Below are 26623 nucleotides of genomic sequence, written 5' to 3'. Positions count from 1 at the left end.
CAATACAGAAAGCTCAACTAAAGCATCTGTGATAGATGGCCATCCAATCTCTGCTTAAAAACTCCCAAGGAAGGAGAGTCCACCACCTTCCGAGGGAGTCCCTCCTACTGTTAAACAGCTCTTTCGCCCAGAAAGCTCTTCCTGATGTTTAGTCAGAATCTCCTTTCTTATGACTTCAACAGGACCTTCCCCCTGCAGCAGGACAAAGCCAGATTGCTCCATCTTCCATGTGACAGCGCATTAGATATTGAAGATGGCTAACTTATCATAGACTTGTAGAGTTGGAATGGACCCCAAGGGACATCTAGTCCAACCCCTTACAATGCAGGAATCCGAGCTAAAGCATCCAGGACAGGTGGCCATCCAGCCTCTATTCAAAAACCTCCAAGGAAGGAGAGTCCACCACCTCCCAAGGAAGACCATTCCACTGTTGAACAGCTCATACTGTCAGAAAGTTCTTCCTGGTGCTTAGTCTGAATCTACTTTCTTGTAACTTGAAGCCAAGTTCGAGTTCTATCCCCCAGAGCAAGAGAAAACCATCTTGTTCCCTCTTCCATTGAGTACAGCACTTGAGATATTTGAAGATGGCTATCATATCTGGGTATGGCTAAACATACCCAGCTCCATCAACCAATCCTCAGAAGGCTTGGTTTTCCGATCCTTGATCATATTGGTCACCTTTCTCTGCACACGTTCCAGCTTGTCAACATCTGTCTAATTTGTGGTGCCCAGAATTGGACACGGTATTCCAGGTGTGGTCTGACCAAGGCAGAATGTTGTTGTTGTTGTTTAGTCATTTAGTCATGTCCGACTCTTCGTGACCCCCTGGACCAGAGCACGCCAGGCCCTCCTGTCTTCCACTGCCTCCTACAGTTTGGTCAAACTCATGTTTGTAGCTTCAAGAACACCGTCCAACCATCTCGTCCTCTGTCGTCCCCTTTTCCTTGTGCCCTCCATCTTTCCCAACATCAGGGTCTTTTCCAGGGAGTCTTGTCTTCTCATGAGGTGGCCAAAGTATTGGAGCCTCAGCTTCACGATCTGTCCTTCCAGTGAGCACTCAGGGCTGATTTCCTTCAGAATGGAGAGGTTTGATCTTCTTGCAGTCCATGGGACTCTCAAGAGTCTCCTCCAACACCATAATTCAAAAGCATCAATTCTTCGGCGATCAGCCTTCTTTATGGTCCAGCTCTCACTTCCATACATCACTACTGGGAAAACCATAGCTTTAACTATACGGACCTTTGTTGGCAAGGTGATGTCTCTGCTTTTTAAGATACTGTCTAAGTTTGCCATCGCCTTTCTCCCAAGGAGCAGGCGTCTTTTAATTTCGTGACTGTTGTCACCATCTGCAGTAATCATGGAGCCCAAGAAAGTAAAATCTCTCACTACCTCCATTTCTTCCCCTTCTATTTGCCAGGAGGTGATGGGACCAGTGGCCATGAGCTTCGTTTTTTTGATGTTGAGCTTCAGACCATATTTTGCGCTCTCCTCTTTCACCCTCATTAAAAGGTTCTTTAATTCCTCCCCACTTTCTGCCATCAAGGTTGTGTCATCTGCATATCTGAGGTTGTTGATATTTCTTCCGGCGATCTTAGTTCCAGCTTGGGATTCATCCAGCCCAGCCTTTCGCATGATGAATTCTGCATATAAGTTAAATAAGCAGGGAGACAATATACAGCCTTGTCGGACTCCTTTCCCAATTTTGAACCAATCAGTTGTTCCATATCCAGTTCTAACTGTAGCTTCTTGTCCCACATAGAGATTTCTCAGGAGACAGATGAGGTGATCAGGCACTCCCATTTCTTTAAGAACTTGCCATAGTTTGCTGTGGTCGACACAGTCAAAGGCTTTTGCATAGTCAATGAAGCAGAAGTAGATGTCTTTCTGGAACTCTCTAGCTTTCTCCATAATCCAGCGCATGTTTGCAATTTAGTCTCTGGTTCCTCTGCCCCTTCGAAATCCAGCTTGCACTTCTAGGAGTTGTCGGTCCACATACTGCTGAAGCCTGCCTTGAAGAATTTTAAGCATAACCTTGCTAGCGTGTGAAATGAGTGCAATTGTGCGGTAGTTGGAGCATTCTTTGTTATTAGCAGTGCTTTCTTGAGAGCCAATGTGGTGTAGTGGTTAAGAGCAGTAGTCTCGTAATCTGGGGAAGCGGGTTCGCGTCTCCGCTCCTCCACATGCAGCTGCTGGGTGACCTTGGGCCAGTCACACTTCTCTGAAGTCTCTCAGCCCCACTCACCTCATAGAGTGTTTGTTGTGGGGGAGGAAGGGAAAGGAGATTGTTAGCCGCTTTGAGACTCCTGAAGGGGAGTGAAAGGCGGGATATCAAATCCAAACTCCTCCTCTTCTTCTTCTTCTAAGGCCCATTTGACTTCACTCTCCAGGATGTCTGGCTCAAGGTCAGCAACCACACTACCTGGGGTATACGAGACATCCATTTTTTTTCTGGTATAGTTCCTCTGTGTATTCTTGCCACCTCTTCTTGATGTCTTCTGCTTCTGTTAGGTCCTTTCCACTTTTGTCTTTTATTATGGTAATCTTTGTACGAAATGTTCCTTTCATATCTCCAATTTTCTTGAACAGATCTCTGGTTTTTCCCATTCTGTTGTTTTCCTCTATTTCTTTGCATTGCTCGTTTAAGAAGGCCTTCTTTTCTCTCCTTGCTATTCTTTGGAAATCTGCATTCAATTTCCTGTATCTTTCACTATCTCCCTCGCACTTTGCTTGCCTTCTCTCCCCCGCTATTTGTAAGGCCTCGTTGGACAGCCACTTTGCTTTCTTGCATTTCCTTTTCGTTGGGATGGTTTTCGTTGCTGCCTCCTGTATAATGTTATGAGCCTCCATCCATAGTTCTTCAGGCACTCTGTCCACCAAATCTAAATCCTTAAACCTGTTCCTCACTTCCACTGTGTATTCATAAGGGATTTGACTTAGATTGTATCTTACCGGCCCAGTGGTTTTTCCTACTTTCTTCAGTTTAAGCTTGAATTTTGCTATAAGAAGCTGATGATCTGAGCCACAGTCAGCTCCAGGTCTTGTTTTTGCTGACTGTATAGAGCTTCTCCATCTTTGGCTGCAGAGTATATAATTAATCTGATTTCGATGCTGCCCATCTGGCGATGTCCATGTGTAGAGTCATCTCTTGTGTTGTTGGAAAAGAGTGTTTGTGATGACCAGCTTGTTCTCTTGGCAGAACTCTATTAGCCTTTGCCCTGCTTCATTTTGAACTCCAAGGCCAAACTTGCCAGTTGTTCCTTTTATTTCTTGACTCCCTACTTTAGCATTCCAATCCCCTATAATGAGAAGAACATCCTTCTTTGGTGTCATTTCTATAAGGTATTGTAAGTCTTCATAGAATTGGTCAAGTTCAGTTTCTTCAGCACCAGTGGTTGGTGCATAAACTTGGATTACTGTGATGTTAAAAGGTCTGCCTTGGATTCGTATCGAGATCATTCTATCATTTTTGAGATTGCATCCCAGTACAGCTTTCGCCACTTTTGTTGACTATGAGGGCCACTCCATTTCTTTTACGGGATTCTTGCCCACAGTAGCAGATATGATGGTCATCCGAACTGAATTCGCCCATTCCCGTCCATTTTAGTTCACTGATGCCCAGGATGTCAATATTTATTCTTGCCATCTCATTTTTGACCACATCCAACTTACCCAGGTTCATGGTTCTTACATTCCAGGTTCCAATGCAATATTTTTCTTTACAGCATTGGACTTTCCTTTCACTTCCAGGCATATCCACAACTGAGCGTCCTTTCAGCTTTGGCCCAGCCGCTTCATCAGCTCTGGATCTACTTGTACTTGTCCTCTGCTCTTCCTCAGTAGCATGTTGGACGCCTTCCGACCTGAGGGGCTCATCTTCCAGCGTCATAACTTTTATATGCCTGTTGTCTTTGTCCATGGAGTTTTCTTGGCAGGGATACTGGAGTGGCTTGCCGGTTCCTGCTCCAGGTGGATCACGTTTGGTCAAAACTCTCCACTATGACCTGTCCATCTTGGGTGGCCCTGCATGGCATAGCTCATAGCTTCTCTGCGTTATTCAAGCCCCTTCGCCACGGCAAGGCAGTGATCCATGAAGGGGAAGGCAGAATAGAGTGGTACTATATTTTCCCTTGATCTGGACACTATACAGTGGTACCTCTGGTTGCGAATGGGATCCATTCCGGAGGCCCGTTTGCAACATGAAAAGCCCGTAACCTGAAGCGCCATATCTGCGCAGGGGTGCAGCGCGATTTGGTCTTGTGCGTATGCGCGATTTAGCACTTATGCGTGAGCGGCGAAACCTGGAAGTAACCCTTTCCGGTACTTCCGGGTTGCCGCGGGATGCAACCTGAAAAAACATCATGAAGCAAACATAACATGAGGTATGACTGTACTTCTGTTGATGCAGCCTAGAATAGCATTAACTTTCCCCCCCTGCTACACCACACTGTTGACGCATATTAAGCTTGTGGTCCACTGAGACCCCTAGATCCTTTTCACATGGATTGCTAATAGGCAGGTGTCCCCCTTCTTATATTTGTGTATTTGTTCTTTCTGCCTAAGGGTTGCCATATTTTGAAGAGCAAAAAAGAGGACACATTTGGTGACTTCCACTTTTAACCATGGATCAGTATGATGACTCTGTCCATGAAAAGAAGGATGTGTCCTGGAAAAAGAGGGCATATGGCAACCTTATAATGTGGAGTTTTACTCATGCAGCAGAACTTTCCTTACCCTGGTCTGGTCACCCAACCCTCTGTAGCAGATTTTGAGCATACATTGGGGAGGACTGCAGGAGAGGAAGTGGAAGTTCCATTGCACAAGTTGGATTCAACCCTCTGGCTGTATTTGCATGTACCACTAAAACATGGTTTAATGTTGCAAGAACATGTCTGTGTAGGCCTTGGGCTTGTGTGCTTCCCTCTCTCATCTGGCATGGCCACAAGGAAAGGTCCTAAACCTTTTCTTCCTTTGTAAACTAACCACAGCTTACAGGCACATTCATCCGGTCAAACTGTGGTTTATGAAGCTGGCTTGTTTTCTTAGCACACTTTAGGTTGAGCATTACACTAAGCTGTGATTAATCAGCGATGGTTAATCAAAAGTGAAAGTAGAAGCTTCCAAGTTTCCCTGTGTTCCTGTCGGATGAGGAGAAGGGAAAGGGGATCTCAAAAGCCCAAAGTTCACCCAGGCTTGTCCTTGTAACATGAAACCATGGTTTAGCTGTTTACTTGGGAGTGAGCCCCATTGAGCTCTGTGGGGCTGACTTCTGAGCATACATGCATGGAGTTGTACTGTTAATAGCCAGCTTCATAAATACAACCCCATCTCAGCTCCTATAAATCAAGTTTTCTTCCCCTAAAAATTGCTGTAGGGATGCACTTGCCCTTGAAAAATAATGGGATTTTTAAATGATCATGACTATAGCACAGAAACAGACTTTCCTTTTTTGTCAGCACCTTTTCAAGTGGTACATATTTCCACTGCTTCAGCACTGTAGGGTATATCTGCTGCACTCATGACTGTGGGTGAACTGGAGAGCTGTATTGATGGCCAAGACCCCAGGGCCCTGTGCGCAAGGATTGTGTGTCAGTAGGACAAAAGGGATGGCGCCAACCATCCTGCTGTGTGCGCCAGTAACTAGAATTAATTACAAACCAATCGAATCCGTTGCAGCCAATTGGTAAACTAATTGGTAATTTTAGCTGTACATCTATATGTAGTTATCTGGGTGCCTGCCTGTAACAACGCTTTCAGAGCCACTTTTGTTCGGCTGCCTCCTGATGGACAAAATGGCCTTCATAGCTTTAGGGAGAAAGATGTGCATCAGTGGATATGGGGCCGCTCCAGCTGCTTGTCTTGTTTGTATTCCCTTGTTCGTAAAACAGGATTCAGATTACAGCTGCATGGTGCTTGCTCTGATAATTTTGGATAACAGCAGAGCTACGCATTTCTTGAAATAGGCTCCTTTAAGCCATTAACTGTAATTTCTGCATGGCAGGCATCTCTTGAAACAAAATGTCATGTTTTCAAGTTAACTGGCTGCTTAGGAACGGGCAAATCTTCAGGCTGAGAGTTCATTTCTTAGCCATGTTCTCTGGGCAAGTTGCTTCTTGTGGCCTGCGCTCCCATCTGTGGCCACCTGAAAGAGAAGAAGGCTTGATCTGCCATTGGCAGGGTTGCGACTGGATGCCAGCTCTAATATTTCATTTTGTGGAACATGTCTTACTACCTGCTGACTTGGCACTGCAAACAACTATCTATTGTGTCCACCTTTTCCTTTAAAAAGGAAAAGGAAAAGGAAAAGTTTTTATTAGAGCTACTTCTTCCAGCTGATTTAACGTTTTAGTGTATTAATCATCTCTTTTTTAAACAAATAATTGATGCAAATGTACTTTTATTTAACATTAATACCTACCTTAAAAGAGCTGTAATGGGTCCACCCTCCTGTTTTGTGCAGTGGCCAGTCAGAGGCCCTCCAGCAAGGGCATGGTGGTAATAGCCCTCCCAGGCAGATTGACACTTCCCAGCAGCTGATATTCAGTGGCAAATTTAAGAAGGAAAACACACACAAAACCAAGTTTTTTTCTTCATAAAGGAGAGGCAACAACATAACACAGACTGTCAACTTACACTGAAAATACAATCATACTTCCTTCTAAAATTAAATGCGAGTTCACATAAGCACCCCACATGTCAATTTTAACATAATGGATAGCAGCCATTTGATAGATCCTCCATGAATTTATCTGGTTGCCTTTTAAATTAATGTGAAGCTGATCTCCTTTACGCTACTGTCCAGGACTCAGCACCTTTAAATAAAAAGGGAGTTGGAAATCGGAGTGTGATGTTGTGGCAATGGTTCCCATAAATTTAATTCTATGTACTTTTTTTAGACATGGAAGAGAGGCTGGAGGTGTTTTACAATTTAATAAACAAAAACTGCCACTCAGTTTTTGGCAGGGAAGGCCATCTTTAATAGTCTCTCTTTTTATTCCCTATTACACCATCTTGGCAGAATGGATACAGCTTCTTCAGAATAATGAAGTGTGACCTAAACTCTCATCACCTCTCTTCATAATTAATCAGCTAAAGAGAGGGTGGCCAGTTGCATGTTACCAACAAAGACTTGCCTCAGCAAAGCAGAGGATAGACAATTACGTTAATTTGCATTAAAACTGCATATAGTAACATATGCATAGACACAAATTTGGAAATAATAGGTATAATTTAAATAGAAATATAGTACATCTCGCCATGGTGGAGATGCCTGCAAACTCTGCTGACCAGGTGCTGCTAAGTGTTGGTGGGCAACTTCGAGGGCCACCAACCCTCCTTTCGTCATGATTTTTTGACATTCCTCAAATAGAGAGTCCCTTCAAATAGAGGACTTTCCTGTGTACAGCAGAGCACATGGTAACCCTAAGGTGGTGAAATCACCAAATCCCAAGTCAACTGGGCTCACGCTGGCAAAGTAGAAAGGGTGGGGGAAGCATTTTTCCACACCTTTGTTTCTTCTTCCATAGGCCTATAGTTTGGTTTTTCAGATTTTTGTTTCTTTCGAATTTTGCCTCTCATTGCTCTCCATGGAAGAGGAAATTAATATGGCAGCTCCAGGGCTGTTGTACTTCCTCTCCTCTTTCGGAGCCCCCTTTTTTTTCCATAGGAAGAAGAACACACACGGATGCAAAATGGCACTCTTCAGAATATGTGAATTAGCATAATTCTGGCAGAACTTAGAATAATTCTGGTGCAGCAGCAATAGTCTGGCTTGCTTGGAGTATGCTGTTAAGGGAATTCAATTTTTAAAAAATCATTCCTCTTTTTCTGCTCTGTTGACTTGGACAAATTAGGTCTCTTAGTATGAACTACTGAATGGATTGCTTAAGCTGGACATAATGATGGTGTCATTGGACACTGTTAATTGACTTATTGAATATATTTTGTATGCATCTAAACTTCATTGTAATGTATTATGGCTATTGTTCTATTATTGTTGTTGTTGTTGAACTGTCTTATTTTCTGTACCATTGTCACTGGTTTCAGAGTCAAGGGTGGCTACAGCCATTAATCTTTGGGAAGGGCTCGAGCTCAGTAGTAGAGCACATGAATGCCCAAGGTCCCAGGTCCAATCCCCAGCAGCTCCCAGTAGGGCTGGGAGAAACCCAGTTTGAAACCTTGGAGAACTGCTGTCAGTCCATGGTAACGGTACTGTGCTAGATAGACCAGTATAAGGCAGCTTCCTAGGCTCATAATATGTGAACTTGGCCTTTAAGTATTGAAGTGAGGGCTGGAGTTGGAATCAGCATTGATGAGCATTTGCTAAAGCCCATGCCTGCATAGGGGGCCACTGGTGACCTCTACACCACCACCACGCCAACCAGCCCTGCTGCTGTTGCACCTTCTACTATTCCTTATTGTTGCATCTTCCTGGGAATTACTTGATAAGCTTCACCAACTCCAAAATACTGTCATTGTTCTCTTAACTTCAATAAATGCCTTGTCTCCAAAGGCTGCAAAACAATGGTAATCAGGTGTGTTCTGCCAATCTAGATATACCGTAGCTGGTGAAATATTATATAGAATAAGTACTGTTTTAAAAACAGTTTTTTCCCCTCATAATTATTTGCTGCTGGGTTGATACTTGTTTGTTCTATTTCATTTCTGTTCTTGGTTTGTATATGATATGTTCCTTTGATAAATTTATGTTGTAGGAGGTGTTAATGATGCTAGACAACTATGTACGAGATTTCAAGGCTTTGATTGATTGGATACAGCTTCAAGAAAAGCTGGAGAAGGCTGATGCCCAGAGCAGGTAATTGGAAAAATATTTCCATATAACTTTCCACATAACACTGGTCCTAAAGGATCTTTACTGGCTCCCAGTATGTTTCCGAGCACAATTCAAGGTGTTGGTGCTGACCTTTAAAGCCCTAAACAGCCCTGGCCCTGTACTCCTGAAGGAACATCTTCACCCCCATCATTTAGCCTGGACACGGAGGTCCTCGTCCGAGGGTCTTCTGGTGGTTCCCTCACTAAGGGAAGTTACAGGGAACCAGGCAGAGGGATTTCTTGGCAGTAGCACCCTCCTAATGGAATGCCCTCCCATCAGCTGTCAAGGAGATATAAAAAACAACAACATTTAGAAGACCTCTGAAAGCAGCCCTGTTCAGGGAATTTGCACTTGGGCAAAAAAAATGAGAGGCACAAATACAAGATGGGTGACACCTGGCTTGAGAGCAGTACATGTGAAAAGGATCTAGGAGTCTTGGTTGACCACAAACTTGACATGAGCCAACAGTGTGATGCGGCAGCTAAAAAAGCCAATGCAATTCTGGGCTGCATCAATAGGAGTATAGCATCTAGATCAAGGGAAGTTATAGTGCCACTGTATTCTGCTCTGGTCAGACCTCACCTGGAGTACTGTGTCCAGTTCTGGGCACCACAGTTCAAGAAGGACACTGACAAACTAGAACGTGTACAGAGGAGGGCAACCAAAATGGTCAAAGGCCTGGAAACAATGCCTTATGAGGATCGGCTAAGGGAGCTGGGCATGTTTAGCCTGGAGAAGAGGAGGTTAAGGGGTGATATGATAGCCATGTTCAAATATATAAAAGGATGTCACATAGAGGAGGGAGAAAGGTTGTTTTCTGCTGCTCCAGAGAAGCGGACACGGAGCAATGGATGCAAACTACAAGAAAGAAGATTCCACCTAAACATTAGGAAGAACTTCCTGACAGTAAGAGCTGTTCGACAGTGGAATTTGCTGCCAAGGAGTGTGGTGGAGTCTTCTTCTTTGGAGGTCTTTAAGCAGAGGCTTGACAACCATATGTCAGGAGTGCTCTGATGGTGTTTCCTGCTTGGCAGGGGGTTGGACTCGATGACCCTTATGGTCTCTTCCAACTCTATGATTCTATGATTCTACCATAGTTTGCATCTAAACTAGAATGGGAACTCATATTTGAACTAGATCTGGAGGCAAGCTGCAGTTTGTTCTCACTAAGTTTGTCTGATCTGAGATTACTGCAAACCTATTGTTACGTTGAACCAGAAGTGAGGGAGATGTAACTCAGTGCAAGTGGGGAAGATGGCGCATAGCACTTCAAGGCACGACCCTGAAACCCAAGCCATGGCTTGGCTGTTATATCTGAATCAAACTCTATGCACAGTTCTGGTTAACTGTGGGTTCCTGGTTTATTTTCTTGTTTATGTGAAGTGTGGAGTAAAGGAGCTGTATGCAGATGTATTGTGGTTTCTAAGCCAGGATTGTGTAAACCATTTCTCTCTGGCCATTTTTAACGCTAATGTTATGATGCTTCTGTATAATGGAGTCCTCTGATCTCCACCTGGCCCCTTCCCAAATTCATCTGAGGCTCTTACTCATGCAACTTCATCTTCTGTATTATGTAGATTTTAGATCAAAATTATTATTCAACAGAAAGAAGCATCAGCCATATGAATGTTTGAATTTGAGAACATCACCTAAAAGAAACATTTCCCCTATATATAGCTATTCCATTCCAGCAGGGTTCAGTTTTAAAGGAGTTTTTCTCCTTCATTCATTCATTCAAATTGATGCTATGCCTTGTGTGTGTGCTTCTAAAGTTTTAATTAACCATTTGTCTCCTGACTCAACCAAGGGGATTCAATTAGTTCATGGAGGATAGTTCTGTCAATTGCCTCTGGCAACATTAGCTGAATGAAACATCCAGATTTCATAATCTTAAACCTCTGAATTCCAGCTGCTGGAGGGGCATCTTCATTGCCTTCATCCTCTGATGATGATAATGATGATGATGATGATTATTATTAATTATTATTAATTATTAATTTATTAATTATTATTATTATTATTATTATTATTATTATTTATTTATTTATTATTTATTATTATTATTATTTATTATTATTATTTATTATTTATACCCTGCTAATGGCTGAGTTTTCCCAGCCACTCTGGGCGGCTTCCAATCAAGTGTTAAAAACAATACAGCATTAAATATGGTCTGGTCAGACCTCACCTGGAGTACTGTGTCCAGTTCTGGGCACCACAGTTCAAGAAGGACACTGACAAACTGGAACGTGTCCAGAGGAGGGCAACCAAAATGGTCAAAGGCCTGGAAACGATGGCTTATGAGAAACGGCTAAGGGAGCTGGGCATGTTTAGCCTGGAGAAGAGGAGGTTAAGGGGTGATATGATAGCCATGTTCAAATATATAAAAGGATGTCACATAGAGGAGGGAGAAAGGTTGTTTTCTGCTGCTCCAGAGAAACGGACAAGGAGCAATGGATCCAAACTACAAGAAAGAAGATTCCACCTAAACATTAGGAAGAACTTCCTGCTTGGCAGGGGGTTGGACTCGATGGCCCTTGTGGTCTCTTCCAACTCTATGATTCTAAATATTAAAAACTTCCCTAAACAGGGCTCCCCTCAGATGTCTTTTAAAGAGAAGATAGCTGCTTATTTTCTTCACATCTGAAGGGAGAGCATTCCACAGGGCGGGCGCTACTACCGAGAAGGCCCTCTGTCTGGTTCCCTGTAACCTCACTTCTCACAATGAGGGAACCGCCAGAAGGCCCTCGGCACTGGATCTCACTGGCTGAACGATGGCGGTGGAGACGCTCCTTCAGGTATATAGGGCCAAGGCCATTTAGGGCTTTAAAGGTAAGCACCAACACTTTGAATTGTGCTCGGAAACATACTGGGAGCCAATGCAGATCTCTCAGGACCGGTGTTATGTGGTCCCGGCGGCCACTCCCAGTCACTAGTCTGGCTGCCGCATTCTGGATTAATTTCAGTTTCTGGGTCACCTTCAAAGGTAGCTCCACGTAGAGCGCATTGCAGTAGTCCAAGCGGGAGATAACTAGAGCATGCACCACTCTGGCAAGACAGTCCGCAGGCAGGTAGGGTCTCAGCCTGCATACCAGGTGGAGCTGGTAGGCAGCCGCCCTGGACACAGAATTAACCTGTGCCTCCATGGACAGCTGTGAGTCCAAAATGACTCCCAGGCTGCGCACCTGGTCCTTCAGGGGCACAGTTACCCCATTCAGGACCAGGGAATCCCCCACACCGCCCGCCCCCTGTCCCCCCAAAACAGTATTTCTGTCTTGTCAGGATTCAACCTCAATCTGTTAGCCGCCATCCATCCTCCAACTGCCTCCAGGCACTCACACAGGACCTTCACCGCCTTCACTGGTTCTGATTTAAAAGAGAGGTAGAGCTGGGTGTCATCTGCATACTGATGAACACCCAGCCCAAACCCCCTGATGATCTCTCCCAGCGGCTTCATATAGATATTAAAAAGCATGGGGGAGAGGACGGAACCCTGAGGCACCCCACAAATGAGAGCCCAGGGGTGTGAACACTCATCCCCCACCACCACTTTCTGGACACGACTCAGGAGAAAGAAGCGGAACCACTGTATAACAGTGCTCCCAGCCCCTCTAGACGGTCCAGAAGGATGTTATGGCCGATGGTGTTAAAGGCCACTGAGAGATCCAGCAGAACCAGGAAACAGCTCTCAGGTACCTTTGTCCCTAGCCTGCTGGAGATCATCGACCAGCGTGACCAAGGCAGTTTCAGTACCATGGTGAGGCCTGGAAGGGATAAAAATGGTCCACATTCTCCAGGCGTGCTTGGAGTTGTTTGGCAACCACCCGCTCAATCACCTTGCCCAAGAATGGAAGATTTGAGACTGGGCAATAGATGGCCATAATGGCCAGGTCTAAAGATGTTTTTTTAATAAGTGGTTTAATGACCGCCTCTTTCAGCGGATCTGGGAATGTTCCCTCGCAGAGGGAATCATTCACCACCCCACAGAGCCCATCGCCCAGCCCTTCCCTGCTTGCTTTTATTAGCCAGGATGGACAAGGATCAAGGAGACAGGTGGTTGGTTTCACTCGTCGAAGCAGCTTGTCCACATCCTCGGAGGTAACAGATTGAAATTGATCCCATATAACATGACTAGACAATACTCTAGCGCTCTCCCTGCTCCCACGGTAGAGTCTACCTCCTTCTGAATCTGAGCGACTTTATCTGCAAAAAACTTTGCAAAAGCATTGCAGGAGATCTTGGGGTCCCTACCCGGCCCCAAGATTACGAACCACCTGAAAGAGTCTCCTGCTGCTGTTTTCTGCAGATGCAATAGAAGCGGCGAAGAAAGTCCTCTTCACTGTTGCCATTGCCACTTGGTAGGCTCGACTTTGAGCTCTAACCCGTGTCTGATTCAGAGTGAGTTTTCTGCCACCAGCGCTCTAGCCGTCTCAACGATTGTTTCATCGCCCTCAGCTCCGGGGAAAACCACAGGGCTGTCCGGGCTCCATGCAATTGGAGAGGGCACTTCGGAGCCAGACAGTCAATATCCCTGGTTAACTCCGTATTCCAGCGGGTCACCAGGGAATCAGCTAAAGGGCCATCAACTTGGGATAAAACATCCCCTACCACTCCCTGGAAACCATTTGGATCCATTAAGTGGCGGGGGCGGACCATCCAAATCGGTCCCCCCTCCCTGCAGAGGGGAAGGGTCGCAGAGAAGTCCAGTTGCACCAGGAAGTGATCTGACCATGGCACTTCTTTTGATTCGCTTTTACTTAGTGTCAGATCACCAACATCCATAGAGGTGAACACCAGGTCTGAGGCATGTCCGCGGCTATGAGTTGGGCCAAACTTATTCAGGGACAGCCCCATTGAGGCCATGCTTTCCACGAAGTCCCAAGCGGCCCCTTGTAAGGTTGTGTTGGCATGGATGTTAAAATCCCCTAGGACAACCAAACTAGGTGTCTCCAGGAGAACATCTGCCATGACCTGAAGCAGCTCGGGCAGGGAATCCTTGGTGCAGATGGGAGGTTGGTACACCAAAAGGAATCCTGTACTGCCCCTATTGCCCAACTTCCAGAACATGCACTCAGAAAACTGGGTCTTCCCAATAGGACGCCTGGTGCAAACTAATGACTTCCTAAAAATCACTGCAACCCCCCCCCTCCCCGCCCACATGACCTGGGTTGCTGTGCGTAAGAGAAACCTGGTGGACAAGCAGCGGCAAGGACAGGCCCATCTGCTTCATCCAACCAAGTCTCTGTCACATATGCCAGGTCAAAACCTCCATCCCCAATCAGGTCGTGGATGGCAGTGGTCTTATTCATCATTGACCTGGCATTGCACAGCAATACTTTCAGATCATGTGGGTTGCTGATTCCCTTGCTGATTCTAGTATCCTTCTGGTCAGGACCAGACCTGGAGGCAGGGATAGTCCTCAGACAACGACTAAATGGTCTGGTATTAGTATCGCTCCTCCTCCTGCCCGTGACCACTGAGATCGGGTGTCCTGGTGCTTCTGCCCCTGTGGAACCTGCCCCAGCCATTCTGTTGGCTGAGGCCCACTCCCAGGCAGCCCTGACCCTTTCCCCTTAAAAAGCAAAATACAAACTTTACAATGGCCTAACAAAATAGTAAAAGCAAAACAAAGCCAAAAACAATTATACTAAAATAAAACTAATCCCCACCCCACTCAACATTTATCCGACCCCAAACAAAAATAAAATAAAATAAAAATACGTAAATAAAAACCATCGTTCACAGTGGTGCAACAAAGTAAAAACGCTTTTAAAACATTTTAAAATATGTAAAAACATTTTCGACATTTGCTGCAGCAGCACCAGTGTCCTGAGGCCTCGCTGGAGCCTCTTAAAGCTGTGGCGGTGGTGAGTGTGGGCCCCGCCCCTAGGCCCGGTGGAGGGAGCGGCCTTCCCCAACACTCACGATGGGCTTTCCCACAAGCATCTGGCTTCTGCTGCTCTAAGCAAGAGTGTGGATTAGACAGACTGAATCATAGAATAGAAAGGGACCACGAGGCTCATCTAGCCCACCCCTGAACTCTCCATATGTGGCAATTATCAGGGATAAACTCATGCATCAAGGAGGGTGTCTGAGAGCACTTCCATGGAGACCACTAGATGCAGTCTGCAGGCCTTGCATTGTGCACTTTTACAGCATCCAACAATGTGGCTTTAACTGCAAACAAGTAGGAATACCAGTGCCTAGTTTTTACTTAGCATTCCACGTTGAACTTGCAGGCCGACTTCACTAGCATGGGAAGTAAAGAAGATGTCTCCAGGACGCCATGTAATTCCAAGCCCATCAACTGACAGAATAAGTGTAACATCAAACGCTCGAAGAAGTCTGAACTTTGGGTATGGAAACTGAAACACTTTCCTATTTCAAGAGTGAAAACAGAGATGTTTTGAAAAAATCTGTTCATTGGCATAGATTTCTCACTGTAGCTTTTATTACTAAACTTAACTTGCATCAGTTTTCTATTTTTCTCTTCCTGCTTAGCTACTATGTTCCAATCATTGTATGTCCCCCCCCGCCCCCCCATTATGGAATGATTGTTGTTGTAGTTGTTGTTGCTCTGCAAACCTTACAGTTCCTCTGAGCATTCTCTCAGCATTCACCATACGTGTTTGCTATGAGAGGGAATGATTAAAATTAAAAATAAATATCACTGTCTTCATGCACACCTAAACTCATGCTAGAGCCTTTGAGGATGCAAGTTCCAAATTTGAAATTTGCTCCAGTGTAAGAAATAGAGGAAGTTTGCCTCTCTTTGCTGTCACTTTGCTGTGGAGAACTAGATGGGAAAATAGTTCATGGAAAGAGGCAACACAAGTGAAAGTCTCCATGCATACTTTTGTCAAAGCTCAACATTTTGTTTTGCCATGTTTCTAGGCCATTTCCCACAAACGTATTCTATATGGTTCTATGTGGATCCCACTTTGATAAAATCAACCTATTTGGGTAGAATAGTCATGTGACTGCATCTTTATATGTTCAGGTTTTAAATTAGTGGTGTTGAGTAGTGCAATCACGGTTAATTTTTGTGCTTTGGATAATTAATGATTAGGTTGAGCCAATAGAAACCATGAGGAACTGAAAAAGTGAGAGACGAAGAATACATGGAAGGTATCAATCTGTCCTTAATGAAAATGCTAGATGTGTGACTTTTTTCTTTGCTTAGGACACCATCTGCAACAGTGACTTCTAATCGTCTGGCTCCAGTGGGTGTAAGTTGGGCAGACAAAGTGAAAGCAAACCATACAGGAACGGTTACCAGTTCAGAGATGGCAACAGCACAAAAATGCATACCAACACCAGTGCAGAAAACTTCACGGAGAAATGGCAAGTGTCTATAAGTGACCTGATTAGTAATGTACCTTATGGTCATGTGCATACATTTATATGCATGCGCACTTGAGGCAAAGATGCATCCATAGCAAAGTGTGACTTCTTAGGTATTTAACTTCTAGAGCAGTGGTCTCCAAACTTTTCACCCTCATGAACCACTTGATAGTTGCAGATAGTCTTGGTGGACCATTTAATGATTTTCCTGCCAGACATAACAATTGCAATGCACTGTGCTAGATTCTCTATGATTCTTAATTGTATTTTTATTGCTGCTTTTATTTCTTTCATTGTATTAGCATTTTGAAGTTGGAAATGTTAAAATTGTGGTTGAATAATAGTTGTAATATATATAAATGAGAAAATATATATATTTCTTAGAATTCAAATAGTAATACATTAAAGAAGCATTAAAATTACAATTAAAAAACTATGAATATTTAATTTGAGCATGCCACAGACAGTCCTCGCACCACATTGTGGGAACCCCTGTTCTAGAGATACTGTGGAAGCTGACAAACTAGGAGAAATGACAGCTTTAGAAACTCATGCTAACAAGTGCTGTTAAGTGCTATTTTCATACTGATTTTATGCTGCTCCATAATGGCTTTAGGCCGTTTGTGTGTTATTTAAGTCCAGCCTTCCCCCACCCTGATGCCTTCCAGGTGTTTTGCACTTCAGCTCTCATTAGCCCCAACATGAAATCATAGATTGGTGAAGACTGGTTTAGTACTGATGATTTTTATTATTACCGTATTTTTCGCCCTATAGGACGCACTTTTCCCCCTTCAAAAATGAAGGGAAAATGTGTGTGCGTCCTATGAGGCAAATGCAGGCTTTCGCTGAAGCCTGGAGAGTGAGAGGCGCCGGTGTGCACCGACCCCTCTCGCTCTCCAGGCTTCAGGAAGCTATCCGCAAGCCTTGCGCGCCCGGGGGGAGTTCCCGCGGGCTCGCAAGGCTTGCAGGCGGCAGCCTGCAGCCAGAAGCACGGGGCGCCCTCCGGAGGACGCCCGGTGCTTCGCGCAGGTGTCCGCAAGCCTTGCGTGCCCGGGGGGAGTTCCCCCCGGGCGCGCAAAGCTTGCGGGCAACAGCCTGTCCTGGGGGCTGGGGTCGGGGGAAGCTCGGGCTTCCCCCGCCCCCAGCTCCCAGCCCCGCAAGCAAGCTCCGGGAGCGATGGCGAGGTTGCACAACCTTGCCATCACTCCCGGACCCATTCTGGGGGCTGGGGTCGGGGGAAGCTTGGGCTTCCCCAAGCCGCCTGCCCTGCAAGCAAGCTCCAGGAGCGATGGCAAGGTTGCGTTCTGGGGGCTGGGGACAGGGGAAGCTCGGGCTTCCCCCACCCCAAGCTCCGGAAGCGATGGTGACAACCTCGCCTTCGCTCCCGGACCCCCAGCCCCGAGGCTAAAATCGAAGCCAGGACAGCGAGCGGGATCCATCCCGCTTGCTGTCTTGGCTTCTTTGCTCTTTGGGGCTCGGTGGGGGGGGGATAATTTTTTTTTTCTTTATTCCCCCCCCCCAAAAAAAATAAGTACGTCCTATGGGCCGGTGCGTCCTATAGGGTGAAAAATACGGAAGTTTAGTTTGTATTTATCAATTTTGTTTCATTTTTTCCAAAAATAATTTCAGTCACTGGAAAAACTGGGTTAATTGGGCAGTGTAGACAAAGATCATACATAAACTAGACACTGTCCAAATACAAAAATGGAAATAGTGATTTATCAGGGACAGGTACAAGAAAATACAAGGCTGGCCCTGTAAGAAGCAACAATTGGAGCTGCATTGCTCAGTGTTTGTGCCAAGAGTTACTGTTTATGTTTAGCCATTAAAAACTAAGTATTTCTTTTGTTTGGACAAGTTAAAAAGATATAGCTTAGTAATCCATCTGACTATTTCAGAGGGGTAGGCTTGTTAGTTTGTTTTTGCTGTGAGAGTCTTAAAAGACTCACAGATTTATTGTGTCCTGAACGCTGGTGCGTGCAATTTTGTGCGACAATAAATCTGTTCGTTTTTAAGGTGCCACAAGCTTCCTTGCTCTTTTCATTGCTGACTACTAACCTAAATGTAAAGAATTAGAAGAGTATTAAGGGTTTTTTTCTTATGTAATTAAAAAGTACTGGATTTGTTCCCCCTTTGTTTTAAAATTCTCATAGACACTTTATACATCCTCGTGGGCATCAGGGACCACTATTAAAAGAACAACCCCAAAAGTGTTGAGTTTCACAAGTTTAGACTAGTGACCCCACAAGAGCAGCGTTTGGCTAATATTTTCAAGAAAAAGCCGATAGGTAGACCATGTGCCTGTAGAGACACAAGTTTAAAAGAGATAATGGATAACATGTTGTTTGAGTACAGGTGGAATCCTATCTAGCTGTAGTTTCTCTTGCTTTAAAAGTTTCTCTGGATTTTGTACTGAGAGCCTGGAGTTCCAAAACAGGTTAATTCCTTATTTGTGTTCTATTAGTGATCTAATAATTCAATATCTACTCAGTAGTAAGTCTATTGATATTAATATGAACACTCTACATACAGGGTGGAAAACGTGGTTCTCTGGGTACTATTGGATAAAAAATAAAAACCTAGCACCATTATTTAAGTAATCTTAAAAGTACTACTTAAATTTTAACAACAGTGAACCAAATATTGATTGAGTGATTTATTCATTATATTTCTATGCCGCTTTTCATTCAAATGAATCACAAAGCAGCTTACAAACAATAAATAATAACAACAAGCTAGAACATGGGTTTTGAGATTTGAACATCACAACCTATTGGCTGGGATCAGAAGCCATGGGGTAGTGCTTGCACATGCATCCAGGCAGCTCATTCCTTAGCTCACACTCCTCTCTGAGGAGGGACTTCATTAATCAGGAAGCAGGAGTCAGAAAGCCCTCACATGAACAGAAGGCAGCAGTTTAGGATTTAGGAGCAGTATAGAATTCACTGAGATATAGACTGTTTGGAGCCAACTCATTTTGAGAACCCGTGTATTTAACTCTTATTGAATGAGGGGTCCTGCCCTTGCGTGGGCCTGTTCCCTGTCCATAATAGGACTTGTCCTCTTATTCCTCTCTATTCCTGGACTCCTAAGCTTACTCGGGAATCTTTGTGGAAAGACTTTTGAAAGTCCAAGGAAACCTCTGTCTGATGCTTGTTGACACTCAAAGAACTCTACTAAGGTAGCGAGAGAGCACTTGCCCTAGGTGGTCAAGTTGGTTGAGAGCTATTTGTTCTACCTCCAACTCCTGTTAGAGTGGACTGAAGTGCAGGAAATGAGTCTGTTTCCCTTTTGCAATTACCAGTGACATTTGCTGGCTGCTGGTAAGGTTGTGATTCTTTGTAGCCCTGAAACAGGTTCTTTAGATCAGGGTAGCCAATGTTGTATCCTCCAGATGTTAAACTCCACCTGTCCTCAGCCCCACCAGTAGTCAGGGCTGTGGAGAGTGAGTCCACAATATCTGGTGAGCACCATGCTGGCTATCTTTGTTCTAGTAAAAATATTTCAATGAATGTGAACTAACTAATGGTAGAGGACAACATTCAGTGTGACAGATCTCTTTGAAAGAGATGTTTTAATATCAGGAACCGACAGCTTACCATAGTGCAAAGGGGGCCTTTTCTCACTAGTCTTGTTAATAGGGTTGCAGGACAGTTCTTCCAGATGCAGTGATGTTGGAGGCATAACGCCTAAGTGGCTTTGGGAGGTGGGGGGGGGGGCTTACAATAACAGATGGTTTGTCACTTCAGTGTAATACAAGAAGAAGCTGAGAGTGGGAAGCTCAGATGTGACTAGAGAATTGTCAGAATACCCCAATGAATTATTCATTGACAAAACTGGGCATGTAACACAATCCAGATTGTGATACTCAGTGTGGGCTTGCCCATAAAGTGCCCCCACACTTAACTAAAACAAAAACCTTCTGCTTTCTAGTTTCAGTTTGTGGTCTTAGTATGGACAGTCCCATCCAACCTCAAAGTGTGTGTCTGGTATTAAGGGCACCAACTGCACACCCTGTTAAGTCATGTAATGTAAAGCACCATTTTTAAAAGGCATATTTCCTATTTATGCTGCCCTCCAGATGTTGTGAACTGCAGTTCCCATCAGCCCTGACCATTGACCATGCTAACGGCAGATGATGGGTGTTGCAATCCAACAATGCCTGGAGGGCACTGTTTTGTTTTGTTTTTTTGTTTTTTTAAATCTGAGAACTGCATTGTAAACTCGAAATGATAGCTATGTTCCAGGCTGCTGCTGGCGGGCCCTGCATGCTGGTTTCTCTCATCCATCTGTTTAGCCACTGTGATAACAGGATGCTAGACTAGATGGGCCATTGGCTTTACTTGAAGTACAATAATGTAAGTGTACGTAGCCCTGGATCAAGAGGGATCTGCCTTCCTTGAGGGGGCGTGATTGTTTGCTCCAGTGACAACTGTGCTTGGCTTGGCAGTGGAGGGAGGCCCTCTGGGGTGGAATTGGAGGAGGGAAGCAGACCTTCTGTCTCACTGTCCCTTGGGTCTCCTCTTTCTCTGCCGCTTTACGGACTGTGCCTCGCGGTGTGGTTCAACAGCCTACTCCTCTCTGTCTTCTTGGTGTTCCGTCCCTCTCTCTAAAGCGGAGCCTGGACCATGACACAGCTCCATCTTTATCAGGATAGAGTCCAGAGGAGCCCTGGTTCCATCTTTCCCGATAGCCTCTGTTTTTAGAAGGCTACCCTGGACATGATTTGGTTAAAAAGAGGGTGGGAAGTCAGGGCTTGGGGTTGTCATTAAAGGCAGCTCCTTTATCCCCTCAGTTTGGTGACTGCTCTTTACTACGTCTCTTAATTCTTCCTTAAGGCAAATCTTTTCCACTTTGCCCTTCCCATCTGCCCCCATGTTTGAGCAGCTTGCTACAGATAATATTTCTTCTCAGTGCTTTTTGACTTGACTTCGCATCTTTTTGTGGTCATGAGGAGCCTTGAGAAAACTTAGCGTACAGTAATGATTATATAACTCAAACTCTATTTGCTTGCAAATCGGGATGACAATCTTTTTATCAGTTTCCTGTGTGTGATTTGTTATTCTGCCTGAATAGCTATTCTTTTTAGATCCTTCTCATTTCTTATTGAAATGCTTCTTTAAAGCACAGAATGAACTCAGGCTTGCTAGAGAGGTTAAAAGCAACAAAAAAGGCTTTTATGGGTATGTTCGTAGCAAAAGGAAGAACAAAGAAACAGTGGGGTCACTCAGAGGAGAAGATGGTGAAATGCAAACAGGGGACACAGAAAGGGCTGAACTCCTCAATACCTTCTTTGCCTCAGTCTTCTCCGATAAAGAAAACAATGCCCGACCTGAAGAATTTGGAGGAAATGATTCAGCAGAGGAAACACAGCCCAGAATAACTAAGGAGATAGTACAAGAATACTTGGCTAGTTTAGATGTATTCAAGTCTCCAGGGCCAGATGAACTGCATCCAAGAGTATTAAAAGAACTGGCAGATGTGATCTCAGAACCACTGGCAGTCATCTTTGAGAATTCCTGGAGAACAGGCGAAGTCCCGGCAGACTGGGGGAGGGCAAATGTTGTCCCTATTTTCAAAAAGGGGAAAAGAGAGGACCCAAATAATTACCGCCCAGTCAGTCTAACATCAATACCAGGGAAGATTCTGGAGCAGATCATTAAGCAAACAATCTGTGAGCACCTCAAAAGGAATGCTGTGATCACCAATAGTCAGCATGGATTTCTGAAAAATAAGTCATGTCAGACTAACCTGATCTCATTTTTTGACAGAATTACAAGCCTGGTAGATGAAGGGAACGCAGTGGATGTAGTCTACCTTGATTTCAGCAAGGCATTTGACAAGGTGCCCCATGATATTCTTGTAAAGAAGCTGGTAAAATGCGGTCTTGACTATGCTACCACTCAGTGGATTTGTAACTGGCTGACTGACCGGACCCAAAGGGTGCTCATCAATGGTTCCTCTTCATCCTGGAGAAGAGTGACTAGTGGGGTGCCACAGGGTTCTGTCTTGGGCCCGGTCTTATTCAACATCTTTATCAACGACTTGGATGATGGACTCAAGGGCATCCTGATCAAATTTGCAGATGACACCAAACTGGGAGGGGTGGCTAACACCCCAGAAGACAGGATCACACTTCAAAACGACCTTGACAGATTAGAGAACTGGGCCAAAACAAACAAGATGAATTTTAACAGGGAGAAATGTAAAGTATTGCACTTGGGCAAAAAAAATGAGAGGCACAAATACAAGATGGGTGACACCTGGCTTGAGAGCAGTACATGTGAAAAGGATCTAGGAGTCTTGGTTGACCACAAACTTAACATGAGCCAACAGTGTGACGCGGCAGCTAAAAAAGCCAATGCAATTCTGGGCTGCATCAATAGGAGTATAGCATCTAGATCAAGGGAAGTTATAGTGCCACTGTATTCTGCTCTGGTCAGACCTCACCTGGAGTACTGTGTCCAGTTCTGGGCACCACAGTTCAAGAAGGACACTGACAAACTAGAACGTGTACAGAGGAGGGCAACCAAAATGGTCAAAGGCCTGGAAACAATGCCTTATGAGGATCGGCTAAGGGAGCTGGGCATGTTTAGCCTGGAGAAGAGGAGGTTAAGGGGTGATATGATAGCCATGTTCAAATATATAAAAGGATGTCACATAGAGGAGGGAGAAAGGTTGTTTTCTGCTGCTCCAGAGAAGCGGACACGGAGCAATGGATACAAACTACAAGAAAGAAGATTCCACCTAAACATTAGGAAGAACTTCCTGACAGTAAGAGCTGTTCGACAGTGGAATTTGCTGCCAAGGAGTGTGGTGGAGTCTTCTTCTTTGGAGGTCTTTAAGCAGAGGCTTGACAACCATATGTCAGGAGTGCTCTGATGGTGTTTCCTGCTTGGCAGGGGGTTGGACTCGATGACCCTTGTGGTCTCTTCCAACTCTATGATTCTATGATTCTATGATTCTAAAACCCTTTAGATATAAAAGTAGCATTAACAAATATTCATAATTAACATCTTGCTTTCTTTAGGTACTAAATTTTGATTCGAATTTGCCTCCTGTGACCATTTTTCTTTTATTGTTTTTATATTTTATAACTTTCTAATGTTTGTGTTGGCAGTATCCTTGCCTAATGGATGAATTCCAGTTTTTAAACAGCATTTCTTTTCAAATAGTGCTTTATACTCTTTAAACACCCCTCCACCCCGGGTCACACAAACCATGCTCGTCCTAAAGAGTAAAATTTCCCTGAAGATAAAGATTTGTTTGTAATCTGAGTAGAGTAAAACCCATGTTACTTTACACTCCAGCATTGTTTTCTTTTAAATTTAATTTAAGCCAGCTTCTGTTGGTGCATTTAGAATTGCTAAATCATTTCCCCCCTTTAATGTGCAGTGCTCAGAATCACACATTGCCTCCTATTAAGACAGACCATGGGCCAAATCCAGCCCAAGCCTGTCTACCTCAGGGTAGCCAACGTGGTGCCCCCCCCCCCATGCTGCTGGACTCCTGTCAGCTCCAGCCAGAATGGCCAGGGGTCAGGGGTGATGGGAGTTTTCGTTCAGCAGCAGCTGGAGTGCACCACTCTGGAAGCAGATCTCCAGTGTCTCTGGCGTGGAAAGATCTTGCCCAGCTCTGCTGCCTGGTGCCGGGGACTGAGCTCAGGGCGTCCTCTGCCACTTAGCTGAGGCCCTTCTTACATATCGGACACAGTTGGCTCTAATCCATGCAAACTTACCCTGTAAAAGTTCTTTTAGTCTTTAAGATGCCACAGGCCTCTCTCTGTTGCTTTTTAAAATTCATAGCGCCTATGCAAATGTAAGTGCTGTGTGGCTCCATTTGCAGAATCAGAGCAGGAAAGTCAACTAGTTAAGGTATTTGATATGCACACCACTTTGCCAGAAAACGTCCTCCTGACAGGAATATTTGAGGAATTAGTTCTTTGTGAATTTCAATATGAGTGGACCTAATCAACCCCCCCTCCCCCCGGACTAATGCACAGATTGGAACATATTTTTATTTTATTTATATACTATAAATATTCTATAGTATATAATATTCTATAGTAGGCTTCGCCCTGCCAGACTTGAAACTTTATTATGAAGCAGCAGCCTTTTGCTGGCTAAAAGAATGGCTACTTCTTGAAAACACAGACATTTTGGATTTAGAAGGATTTAATAACGCTTTTGGTTGGCATGCATATCTATGGTATGACAAGGTTAAAGTGCATAGAATGTTTAAAATTCACATTGTTAGGAATGCATTGTTCAAAGTTTGGATGAGGTATAAAGATTTGCTTGAAAACAAGACTCCAAGGTGGTTGTCTCCAATGGAAGCAAAAGCACTAAAAAAACTCAATATGGAGGCCAACTGGCCAAAATATTGGGAGATTTTAGAACAAGACGGAGACAAATTGAAATTACAGAGTTTTGATAAATTAAAAAGTAAAGTCCGAGATTGGCTTCATTATCATCAAAGAGGGAAAGAATTTGCAGACAGAATATTTGATTTGGAATACAGAGAAGGAAGGTCTGGGGAAGTCGGAGAAATAAGTTAATGTAAAGAATACAAGGAGACAAAAATTGTTTTTAACATGTTTATTTTCTTTGTTGTATATTGTTGCTTTGTGTGTTTGTGTGTTGTAGTGTATATTTTTCTGTTTTTTTATTTTTGTTGTGAGGTTGTTTGTTTATGTCTTTTGTAAAACTTGTATTTTTGTTGTGAGGTTGTTTGATTTATGTCTTTTGTAAAACTTAATAAAATATTATTTAAAAATATATATATAATATTCTATAGTATATAATATTCATCTGAGGATTACAGGGGTGGTTTATAATATAAAAACACAAAAAAGCACAGCACAGTAACAAACCGTAACAGTAAAAGGCCACAGGACTATTTACTTAGCCATAGCTATTCTTTGGATTTTGCAATGCAATTTTCAGATCAAAAATATCAAAATGCATATTATAAGACAAGATATAATATATCTTATACTTATAACACATATACTTATAATATATGTGTTTTAGAAAAATCGAAATATCTGCTTATCTGCAGTTTTTATTTTAATTTTTTTGGAATTATGAGGAAGTGGAACAGAACTGATTTAGGCATAAAGACTCAGGAGGTTGTGGACTCTCCTCCCATGAAAGTTTTAAAGCAGAGTTTGGATGGCCATCTGTCCTGGATGCTTTGCCTGGGGTTGGGCTAGATGACCTTGGGGGTCCCTAAAACCCCCACAATTCTATGATTCCATGACACAGACTAACCTGCTCGTCCCTCACTCCTGATTTCTGTGCGCTCAGATATTTGTACTCAATCTTGCTTTTGATTTCTTGCTTTTAACGGTGCCATGTAGAGCGGAGGGATGCTGAAGGATGGGAAACAGTCCATCGTGGAAGACCTGTGAGATCCAAGTCTTCTGCTTTGGCCACAAAACCAACTTCATGTACAGAGTTATCACGCTTCAAGGATGACAGCGACAAAGAAAATGTCGCTCTTCAACCACCAGAGAATAAGCAGAAGGCCTTGCTAAATGAAGAGAGTCTATCTAAAACTGTAGAGCCTGCCCCCAAAGATTCGTGCTGTCTGTCTGAGCACCCCCTTGCTGAAAGGACTCAGGTACATGCAGTTGAGGGGAACTGTTTTCAAAAGAATGTTGGGAGCTAACTGTTGCAAGTAAAATTATTAAGCATTAGGTACTTGCTATAAAAACAAAATTAATGCTGGAGATTAATAAACTAATGCGTTAGGACTGGTCGTTGTCCTCTTCAGATCACCACACAAACGCTTCTTGTTCTTTTATAACTTTTTATTGTGTATTAAGAAACAATCTTATAAATGGTTCTTATCTTTAACTATTATTCCTCAGAGTCACTTATTTCAGATACCTTCTGAGTTCTGCTTCTGAACTGAACCTTTGCCTTTCCTGGGAACAGCCGGTCCCTCCCTGTGGTCCTCTTGCTCTTTTGTATTAGATTCACTGCTCTCCTCCCCCCTTGGGGAAAGCTTTCTCCCTCTGGAAAACTGGAAACTTCTAACTCTAACTCTTCCCTGACCTAATGTTTCTTGAAAGATCACCATCCCCAACAGCTTTTAGAAAATTCAGCACAGTGGTACCTCTGGTTGCGAACGGGATCTGTTCTAGAGCCCCATTCACAACCTGAACGGAACGCAACCCATGTCTGTGCAGGTCATGATTCGCCGCTTCTGCGCATGCGTGTGACGTCGCTTTGCGCGTCTGTGCATGCGTGAGCGGCGAAACCAGAAGTAACCCTTTCCGGTACTTCTGGGTCGCCGCAGGACGCAACCTGAAAAGACGTAACCCGCAGCGTTCGCAACATGAGGTATGACTGTATTTGTAAAAAAACCAAAAACCTTGATTTTAATTATTAGAAGTGTGTAAAGTATTTCAAGCTATGCTAAGCAATGAACTCTTACGCAGAG

The 26623-nt window shown here is 44.0% G+C and overlaps 2 protein-coding genes across 8 annotated transcripts in view; one reads left to right on the top strand and one right to left on the bottom strand.

Annotated features, from left to right (window-relative positions):
- Nucleotides 1-26623, top strand: part of SCAPER (S-phase cyclin A associated protein in the ER) — a 195031-nt gene that overhangs the window by 27500 nt on the left and 140908 nt on the right. For all 7 annotated transcript variants that reach the window (XM_083398951.1, XM_083398947.1, XM_083398946.1 and 4 more), the window contains 4 exons: nucleotides 8712-8812; nucleotides 15070-15186; nucleotides 16014-16174; nucleotides 25536-25798. In XM_083398951.1, coding sequence (XP_083255077.1) covers nucleotides 8712-8812; nucleotides 15070-15186; nucleotides 16014-16174; nucleotides 25536-25798 — 642 coding nt within the window. The remainder of the gene's footprint in view (nucleotides 1-8711; nucleotides 8813-15069; nucleotides 15187-16013; nucleotides 16175-25535; nucleotides 25799-26623) is intronic.
- The window catches only part of LOC310657902 (uncharacterized protein), a 139095-nt gene that overhangs the window by 74071 nt on the left and 38401 nt on the right, over nucleotides 1-26623 (bottom strand). The gene's annotated exons all lie outside the window — the stretch shown is intronic.

The sequence above is a fragment of the Podarcis tiliguerta genome (assembly GCF_965153285.1).
Source record: "Podarcis tiliguerta genome assembly, chromosome: 9".
Lineage (NCBI taxonomy): Eukaryota > Metazoa > Chordata > Lepidosauria > Squamata > Lacertidae > Podarcis > Podarcis tiliguerta.
This window is presented reverse-complemented; position numbering and strand designations above follow the sequence as displayed.